This window comes from Diadema antillarum, unplaced genomic scaffold (genome assembly GCF_040938485.1).
Source record: "Diadema antillarum isolate AM-2024a unplaced genomic scaffold, OU_Dant_1.0 scf00000046, whole genome shotgun sequence".
Lineage (NCBI taxonomy): Eukaryota > Metazoa > Echinodermata > Echinoidea > Diadematoida > Diadematidae > Diadema > Diadema antillarum.
The window spans coordinates 1,155,940-1,167,036 of record NW_027270935.1 but is presented as its reverse complement, the minus strand read 5'-3'; the positions used below and the strand labels follow the sequence as shown (position 1 = coordinate 1,167,036).

General features: G+C 39.2%; 1 protein-coding gene across 1 annotated transcript; it reads right to left on the bottom strand.

Annotated features, from left to right (window-relative positions):
• Positions 1-1,981: 1,981 nt before the first annotated feature.
• LOC139715338 (inositol hexakisphosphate kinase 1-like) lies at positions 1,982-10,259 on the bottom strand (the record flags this gene model as incomplete). The annotated part of the gene is given in 4 exon segments (XM_071626915.1): positions 1,982-2,497; positions 3,193-3,218; positions 3,221-3,367; positions 10,121-10,259. Coding segments are annotated over 4 exon segments (828 nt in total), but the record flags the coding sequence as incomplete, so codon positions are not given.
• Positions 10,260-11,097: the final 838 nt, after the last annotated feature.

The following is an 11,097-nucleotide window of genomic DNA, read 5'->3' as shown; positions in this document are numbered from 1 at the left end:
AGTTATATATCTTTTGACATCATTAGAAAGAGCATCTTCCGCAGAAGACTATGATACCAAAATCATTACATTTGGTTCAGTACTTTTTATTCTACGCCAATTTCTGAAAATGCAGTCATTGTCAAATTTTGCCGGATTTTTGCGACTTATGAGATAATAATTTGAGTGCGACACGCTATCCATACGGTGAATATTGTGTAAGCTCGGTGATCCATGTCAACAAAAGATACAGCTTTCACATTGAGCACGGCACGGGCCAGGAAAAAACAGTGTGTGTGTGTGTCTGTGTGTGTGTGTGTGCGCGCGCGCGCTCCCAATATGAAAGCGTTATCTTTTGTTGACATGGATCAACGAGCTTACACAATTCACAGTATGGAACGCGTGTCGCACCCAAATTATTATCTGATACGTCGCAAAAAATTGAAAATGACTGCATTTACAGAAATTGGCGTAGAATAAAAAGTACTGAACCAAATTTAATGATTTTGGTATCATGGTCTTCTGCGGAAGATGCTCTTTCTAATGATGTCAAAAAATATAGCACTTTTAGAACGCAAGGTACTGAAAATCCACCGTTCCGCTTTTTTGGGGACACCCGGTATATATATATATATATATATATATATATATATATATATATATATATCATTTTTTTTTTTTTGGCACAGACACTCAGAAGGCGATAACTTGTCACATACTGATAATAATAATTTTCCATTATCATTAACAAAGTTTAGAATTAAGGCTGCTAGGTTTGTTTATCATCCGTTACCTCAGCTGCATCCTGGGTTGACGTTGAAAAAATCTGAAAAAAGGAGGGGGAAGAAGAACAGGGCTTTCTCTTCTGTTTTTTTTTTTTTTTGTAGAAATAGAAAAGAAGATACAATATAATGGAAAAATAATGATGATCGAGGTGGCAGGTGATATTTCGCAGGGATGGTGGATTTGAAGTGGCGGATCTAGAGGGGGGGGGCGCAATCGACGCACGCCCCTCCTCCTTTATTTTTTCGTTAAAAACAAAAGAAATAAAAAGAAAGAAATGAAATAAAACCCGGAAGTGGTACCAGAAATATTAGTTGCGCCCCCCCCCCCCCCCCCCCCCCCCCCCATACAGAATTCCTGGATCCACCCCTGATTTGTAGGGGTAACCAAATGTACATAATATACGTTCATGGCTTTTTTTTTTCTGGTCCACGTGACCGGTAAACGTAAAGGCGTGCATGGACATAGCCATAGGATAACAAAACAGACAAACACGAGCGTCAAAATTGCATTCATATCATATACATCAACGTTAAAACTCGACGTCTGAAAATGAAAAGAAAAAAAGTTAGTCCCCTTGCAGCAAATCATTATGTAGCGCATTGCAGCTGAATTCCATATAGGTCATTGTGGAATGTCCAATATTTCATCGTCACATCAATTGCCGCTATGCTTAAAGCTGCATTCCGCTAAACGGCAGGCGCGGGTTAGGCACCTCATCGGACACAATGGGCAGGGCAGGGGTGCATCTCACGAAGGGAAACATGGGAAAAGAGGCACAGAAATTTAATCACTTGTGTTCTGTCACTGCCACAGGCGAAAAAAAAGTAAAAATTCCTCTTGGGACGACGACTATACCACCCGTACACAAGTATAGATTGTTGATGTTAGTGTCACACTAAAGGAGCAAAGACGTCTTTCAACTTCCGGTTTAGTGCGATAATCTCGATGACTTGTCGATGACCTAGCCTTGGTGAAAGGCCATAGACTCGTGATATTCTTCAGGCAACTACGGAGAGTTAAAGCAGGCAACATTGGCTCAAAACTATACAGTCACCAATCGTATATTCTCACACTGTGAGATATGAAAGTCATTCTGATAGAGTAAGAAGAACTCCTTTTTTTATTTCCTTCTGAGATTTTGTGGTGCTATCATATGGCATCGAATTGTCATTGCACAATAGGCCTACTCACAGTATATAGTTCTTTTCAATGTCTATCACAAACAGAACGAGTTCCTGCTGTTGGGCGACTTCACAGCCTCGGTTCCATTGGATTCCATGTCTTGCAGAATCTGCCGCAGATTCTGCAACCCGTAGATGTACCCGTAGTCGGGTCCCTCGTTCGCCTCCGCGACGGACGAGCTGGCAAAGTCAATCATCTTCAGGCTCACGTTGAACGACGGCGAGCGCATCGCTTTGCCAGCCTTGTCGGCGTCGCGGCCGAGCTTCGTCGGCGACTGCGGCGGCGGTGCGAGCCGCAGATGGGGAAGGTCCATATCGAGTCCCTCGTAGGTGAGCAGCAGCGAGCTGCCGTAGAAGCGGTAGCCGGGCAGCTCCTTGATGACGGCCACGAGCTCCCGGATGGTCTGGCAAATGTGGGGTATGAGTTCGAAGCGGAACCGGCGCCCGTTGAAGAGGAACTTGCCCAGTGCCTCGCGCAGACCCTGCTCGCTAAGTCGTCGGCCGTAGTATTTGTTGCGACAAACGAATGTCCCCCGATTGACATGAAAGACCTGCATGAAAGAGATGTTAGAATAACAGACAGAGAGACGTACAAAGATACAGACACGGGGGGGGGGGGGGGGGGAAGACAGAGATGGAGAGGGAGATTATAGACTTGTTTACTATTTTATATTGCCCTTCTTTTTCCTATCTGTCAAAAATGTAAATCAATTAGATTCATAAATCGACGCATATTCAAAAATACTCATCACCATTATTGGAAACATATTCATTTTCAAATGTGTCTGTTTAATCGTTCTCCGTTGTTCCTGGACCGACAGCATGGTATGTACTAGTAGTATGCTAGTATAGGATGTATGTCAATGTAATCCAGTTGCATAAAACGGCACTATGTATAGTTCTCACTATACAATTTTCCAGAAAACAGCCTTTAATACCAATTCACTCACCAAGTTTCAGGAAAAAGGTTCAAACAATTATGCATTTTTCACCAGGTTCGAACTGTCTTGGAGGAGACTGCGCCTTTGAATGTTTCTTTAACAGATATATGACTCTATACAAATGATGTGGATCATCATCATCACCACCACCAACATCATCATCATCATCATCTTCATGTTCTCTCTCCGGCAAAAGAGCATGATTCTAATTTAAGAATGGACTAGCATAATATGTACGTGTACATATGTTTGTTTGTTTTTTGTGTGCGTATGAGGGGGGGGGGGGTGTCATTGACTAAACTAACCTGCATTCCGGCGACTCGTACGCCATGGTGGCGCTCGTGGTCGACGCACACTTAGCGATGTGCGTTTTCCGCTTGTCCTCCGTCACGTGATCGGCGTGCGATCTCGTGCCGATCTTGATGTCGAGGATGCAGGGGAAGTGGAAGTTCGCCGTGCAGTCTTCCATCACCATGAATTCTGGGATGTCGGGGTGAATTAGTTAAGGAAATATCAGTACGACAACCGCATACATACATCGATGTGTAAGCCGCCTAACCGATGGTTCATGTTCCGATGTTTATTCCGTCGTCCTATTATCACGATTATTTCATCTACTTACTGTTGCTGCTGCTGCTTCTACTACAACTACTACTTCTTCAGCTACTACGATTGCAACTACTACAACAACTACTACTACCTGCTGCTATTATTACTACTACTACAGCTACTACATATCTACTATACTACTACTATTACTACTGTTGTTACTACTACTACTACTACCACTACTACGACTGCTACTATACTACTATTAATGATACTACTATTACTACTGCGATTTGTACTTCTTTAAAACTTTTGCCGATATCACAATTCATTTTCCGCCGAATAATGCTTCTAACAACATCATTGTGCATGTATTATACAGCAATTGCAACTTTGAACAGTGCCAAAGTGTACCTCGTTGCAATTAGGTTGAAATTGATACAACACGATTTATTCTTACTCGAAATGGAGACCAAAAAACAGAAAAATACAACATTGGTCATGACATCAGCGACAAGTACATTGTGTTCCTTTTTTAAATTTCTACAGCTAATCAGCTGATGTGACTAATGAGGGGATATTCTTTGTGCAGTCCCGTCTCGTCTTTCAAAAATATCTACTTCATGAAAAAACAACAACCTTATATCACGTTGTATCATTTAGTCGCATGATGTATAGCGTTTTGAACGGATTAATTTTTCATAAAGTACAGTAACAACGATTTAAGTAAAAACTACATGATGTTAAGTCTTACCCAGACAAACACAGACAGCTGACATCCCCCAAATCGTGATCATTTCCTTCTTTTGTTACACAGATTACACAGATAAACAGGACACCCAATCTATGACTAGTGTTGTCGCTATAACGATGTTCATGACAGGATTAATTTGTTACGCGATTTTACGAAAGACAAACTTTCATTTTTTTTTAAGAGTGTTGATCATTTCCATTTTTGATGATTGAGTATTGGCAATACTAATAGTTATAATAAAAACATGTTTCTAATACGTGTCTGTATGTGTCATGACCATTGTTTTAGTGAAACAGCGATGAAATTTTACGGAGAAAAGTGTCTGGACGCCTACGACTAGAATTAGGCAAGCAAGCTAGGCCAGCCAAGGTTGATTCATGAAGCCGATCTAATCCATAAAAGTAACAGAGGAAATGCCAACAAACACAAGATTACTATCTTTTGTGGTCCTTCTTTAACTTCTCCTTGAACTATTAAGCTGTATAAAGCACGTTCGCGTCCCACGTACAGACATTTTATGAAATGCAAAACATGAAACTTTGTAAAGCAAAACTACCGAAACTGGAAAACATTCTTACATGTTCCTGATCTGCGGATATGGAAAAAAAAGAGCGTCTCGTGGAAGAGAAGAAAGAATCTAACGTTTGAACACTTTGTTACCAATGAGAGAACAGTCGTAATCTGAAAATACACACTCTTCGGAATATGGGTTTTATTTTAACATGATAATGCTAACTCTCGTTTTACAACTAACCGCATTTGTATGAATCAACACACACAACCTAAATTGGTAGGCAGGACTAATAAGAAGCTAGTCCAGATGGTGTCACCCTGGACTAGTGTTATTCTAGTAATGCTAGCTTGACTTGCTTATTGGACTACCGTGAAGTTAGTAATGACTACTGGACTTGGTAAGCCAAGGCAAGTAATGACTTCTGGACTTGCATAATGCTAGTCATGATGTTAGTTAACACTGCTGGACTAGGGAAATCAAGCTAGTAATGAGCATAAAACTACTCATCATGTTAGTAGTGATTGCTGGACTAGTTAGGCAAAAGATAGTCAAAGAGTGCTGGACTAGCACAAAGCTAGTCATGTCTGCTGAACTAAGTTACTAGCTTTGGATTTCCATGCTAGTCATGACTGCTGGACTAGCATGAGACTTGTAATGGATGCTGGACTATGCTGAGTAAGGCTAGTCATTGCTGCTTGACTAGAAAACGACTAGCTTTAAACTAGTGTAGATGGTGTCAAGTTACACTAACATAGAGCTAGTACAAACAGCTAGACTAGCTTATTGCTGGTCTGGCCCTTTTGACTAGCTTTCACCGAACCTAGTGCAGCATGCGTGACAAGCGAAAGCTAGTCAAGGTCTCGGAGATGAATCTGAAATGAAATTACATGTATGCAGATAATGTAACTGTGACGAAAATACATTAAAACAAAAGCAATAATATCAGGTTAAAAATCTCAAATTTTATTCATCCAACGAATCCAGCAAATTAATGTAGGCATCATGAATATCACAAATGAATCTTACATAATTGAAAAGAAATTGAATTGCAGCATTGAATAAACATATGAATATACAGGGTTACATAAAAACACTCAATGCACAATGGGAAGCATGAAATAAATCAAGAGTCGAGCTCTACAACTGCATATCCCCTTATATACAACATTTATATAAAATTGAACCCGTAAATGGCCATGTGTTGTGAACTTGCAACCCAAAAGGGTGGACCAAAAAAAAAATTATATTATGATTCATTGTTATATGAGCTCATTAAGCACATGAAATTGTGACACGGCAAGTGATAGAATAAAAAAAAAACGATGAAGGTGCGGGGGAGGTGAGGGGGAGAGGGGAGAGAAACTGTACACATAAAGTCTATGGGAGCGATTTTTTTTAATTATGTGAATAACTTTGCTATACTAGGAACTAGGCAGTTGATTTTGGTTTTTTCTTACAGCTATGACAGGTATTATAATCCAACTCCAAATGCATTATAAATTTCTCAATGATAATTATCTCAAATCAAGTCACAAAAGCTTTAATCATATGACCAAGTCAACTTAACACTATGAGAGTAAATTTATTATAATTCATAATTTTGGTATAATATGGGCTACAAACTTGATTTGAGTCTTTCTCATCCTTCTCATTATTTCAGCTTCATAACGCATGTTTTATTGTACAGTGTATTAAGAACTATAAATTATATGTGGCTATACAACTCGAAATCTGTGTCAAGGAGTAGCCGCAAGGCAAAGTCTGAAACTAAAGCAGAAATTCATTCCCAAGGATTGTGTACTAAATGTACAGTACATGTATTTTGGAATTTAATTAGAGAAATCTGACTCTGGTTGCTTTCTTACAAATGATTATAACATAGGCATATAGTAATAACTCATTGAGATAATGTGTGTGGTTCCTATACAATTTCGTTATTACAGAGTATATTTCATAAACTTTCACACACAAACACATTACTGTCCATAAGAATAAGATGTAATGAGGCTTGCAGTGATGTAACATCCAATACAAATGTAGGTACATGTAATGACTTAATCTGATCTAAAAATACAACAAACGGAACAAATTCTCTAAAAATTTCAGATTTTGACTTTCTTTTTATATCATGCCATTTTGTACAGAAAGGATGCATTTCTGAAGGTGGTATCAAGGTATGAAATCAGACTAGTACAAGACCGATGTTAGTACACAAAACAGTCTGTCCAAAGGGGTTTTCCGAGGTATTGTCATGAACAACATTTCATAAATATTCTTTATCTTTAAGGTATCTACTTAAAACATATCTTGACTGTAATGCTTTCGGGTCTGGAGAGCAAGATTTTTTTTTCCTCTCTTGGGGGCCCTATCCTCTGCCCCCCCCCCCCCCCCCCCCCGAGCTCCAAGGAGGTTATCATAGGTATTGAGGCATTGTCATGAACGTATATTCTTCACCTATAAAGATATCCACATACACCATATCTTGCCTATAATGCTTTTGGATCTGGAGCACAAAAGTTTCTCCCATCTTCCCTTGCCCCCCCCCCCCCCCCCCCCCCTCGACCACATGCTCAACATGAACAACCTTGGGACCCTACCCACTAAGGATGATCCCAACCAAGTTTGACTGAAATCTGGACTCCGGTTTGAAGAAGATGGACATGTGTTTTTTCCCCTTGGCCCCCACCACCAAAACTTGGGTCTTTCCATGAACAAACTATATTCTTTATAGGTAAACGTATAGATCTACAAATAACATATTAACTGCATTGTTTTGGGGTCTGGAGAAGAAGATTTTTAAAGATTACCCCCTTTTTCCCCTTGGGGCTGTCCCCCTGGGCCACATGCTCCACATGAACAACTTTTAGTCCCTACCCCCTAAGAATGATCCCCACCAAGTTTGGTTGATATCCGCCCACCAGTTCTTGAGAAGAAGATGAAAATGTAAAAGTCTATGCACGACGCATGACGAACAAAAAGCGATCGATCACAATAGCTCACTCAAGCCTTTGGCTCAGTTGAGTTTAAAATAGACACAATGAACATTACCCACTTCACTAGCAGTTATTAAGACCACATTTTGAAAACAGTACATGGATCGACCAGTCTCTGTCCTAAAAATAGATCATTTTTTTTTTCACCAGAAAGCCAGTTTCTGACTAAAGGCAGTTTATTGTGTTACTGATATTTGATCATCTAATATTCAAATTAAATATCAACTAGCACTAATTGACAAAATTTGAAACAGTTAACCAAAATAAACTAACAATTATACCTCAAATGACCTTGTTTTTTTACTTTTGAGGCTTTGACCCTGTCATGTGACTTCAAAGTGTGTCATAAGGGGAAAGTTACCATAGTGCACCTATTATCCAAGTTTGGTTACGATTGAAGTTCAAAAAAGTTACTGAAACTGTAACAGATGGACACATGGAAGGAAGCATGGATGAACATACAGAATTTGGATCGTTTTGTGTCATCACAATATTTGGTGAATACTGCCAGTTGTTTGGGAAAATAAAATCTTCCCTATGATAAGGTTGTTTTCAGGGCAGCTTGAAGTTTCAAAACAAACTCTTTTCATCGACGAGCCCTGTTCTACTTTTAGTGTTGAAGTGCTGCAGTACGTCCTGGTAACAGCTTCATGTTCAACTACAGATGAGCCTGATGAGGCTACTCTTCAACAAGAATGTAAGTTCCAACTTCAGAGGAGCATTTAATGTATCTCAAAAGAGGAAAAAGCAAGGATATGTACGTAGGCCTATACACCGATGGTAGCTGTCTCTTCTCGTTGGGCTTCTAATCTAACGTTGGAATTGTGTTCAGTCAGGGGCTTGGTGGGAGCTGCAACTACTCTCTCTCTGCCTGAGTTGATGAGTGGTGTCATAGCTCCTCAAGGTCTCCAAACGATACTCAATGAATCCCGAGATCCTTGTCATACAGGTACTCCTGAAATATAAGAATGCATTGTAGGTCAAAGCTTTTTCTCGAGTCTCAACAAATTTCACTTTGGCACAGAGTTGACTATAACTGATGAAAATCTGATAGCAGTAGAAATACATGTGGTGGCATTCTTATGGAAGAAAACGAGAATAGGTTTATAATAAATGAACGGCGCAACTGGCATGCTGGAGCTTACGTTACATTACGTTACGTTGGAGTTTACGTACATCCAACCTAAGTCATGGAATCAGACCAATCTGCACACAAAATTTATTAGACATCTATGAACATGTACATCAAAGATTATCAAAAGCCCCCACATTGCCTGTATATTTGCCCAATGATTTAATTAAGACATAGATGCAATTAATTTCCCTGTACAGGCCATTTTTTTTTTTTTTTTTTTTTTTTTTGGGGGGGGGGGGGGGGGGGGGGGGCTCATGACCATATCCTGAACAACTTTGGGTCCTTGCCCCCTAACTAAACAAGGATGATCAACTCCTAGTATGGTTGAATTCTGTCCACTATCTCTGGAGAAAAGTTGGAAATGTTCAAGTTTTTGCAAGCTAGATGAATAAGATACCATGTATGTCACTTAAGCTTTCTGCTAAAGAGGGCTAAAAAGTTGTAGATCACATAAACTTATGAGTATAAACTTACATATCCTTGTGCACCTTGTGTGGTGTCTCACAAAGTGGGGTACTGCATCGCAACTGCCTTGGCTTCAACGCGTCTTTTGCTCACTACTTGGGTACCTGAATTTAAAAAGGAAGCAAGAAGAATGTTAATCATATTCTACGAAGCAAATATATAACATCAAAAAATTGACCCTCATTTCAATCTTTTAAGGGGCTGAACTATTTTCATGTTTTTTTTTTCTTGGCATTAATTTCTATTGCTATTCAGTACCGCTGTTTCAAGTACATTTATTCATGTGCTTCTTACACCAAATATCAGTTAATACAAATGAAAATTTCATGCAGATGGGTTAAGTGTGGATGTGCACAGTTAGTAGAAAAATACAAGATGTGATTATCCATCGAACTTTATGGCAAATCAATTTCCATTTTTTTTTATTCATCATTATTACAATTATATCATAAGTATTAGGACTATTATCATTTACATGTGGCCCAATGGGGCTACCAAGAAAATAAGTCAGCGCGGAGTCTTGTAGGTACACTCTGTTTACATGTTTCATACAAGTATATCAGTCTTTATTTTTAAATCTATAACCATCACTTCATTTACAACGTTATACTTACCGGTCCCTTCATTTTTTTTTTTTTTTTTTTTTTTTTTTTTGGGGGGGGGGGGGGCACATTTTAGACTGTTATTCTCTATATTTGAGAAGACAAAAACAAAAGTGAACAGGCAAATTAGATGGTGCTATATTGCATGGAAATGTATAGTACAAGACATGACAATGGGAAACTGGTTTTCCAGACCAGTATTCAAACAATTGAACTTACGCTGTACAGTTTTCTGCTTCCATTATCAACAAGAAATATGCTACGATGATCTGGATAAGCAGGTGTCTCCTTGGAGCAGTCAGAACTCCTTCCATCAGCTATTGAAGTATCTCCTACCCCTTGGAGTGATGTGTGTGTTGAATTCCTGGGCAAATAAGTAAAATTTAAAGGTTTTACAAATCATACAAATTATGGCATGAGGATAATAGGTCCCTCCAGTTTACATTATAAACTTGAAGTGCAAAATCATTTAATATACATATTTGCCATAAGCAACGTTCAGCTCTACTTACACAACTCAAGACTGACCATAACATGGTTTTCACTTCTGTCGATACAGCAAGTACACATTTTTCTTAAATACGAGTACTAACCTCTCAAGGCTTTCATTTTCAGAGAGAAGGACAGCTCCAAAACTGCTCCATGAAGAATAATTAATACTTGAAAATCATTTCTTCAAACAAAACAAAACCTACAAAGCTTTCAGTCTCTTAATGTAGCCTCTTATGTAATTACTGAGACTCTAGAATGTAAAATAAATGTGAATCAATTTCAAACTAGTCTCCCTTCATTAATCATCGTGGAAAACAACAGAATAGCTTACAGCAGGGTTAGTGCAATGGAAGTCCATATCTCAGAGGCTCCTTCGCTGATGTTGGCCCGGTGTTTCCAGCATTCGTCAACCCTGCATTCAATGGCTAGTCGTTGGCCACATCTGTTACATGTACTTCTTCAATCTGGTGATCTGCACCCTCGTAGTGTGACAGAGACTGTACAGCTATCAATCTGTCTTCGTTCTCCAAATGATGACCCCTATACCGAGTTCCTTTAAATCACCATCACTCCCGAAGAACTGTCATGTTACGTCTTTTTATCTGGAGGAAAGCATGAAAACACAATGTTCAGAAATGGATTTAGAACTCATCTCCACAAGACAATATGCAGTTCCGTTTTGTCCGACACAAATACTAAGTGTGCA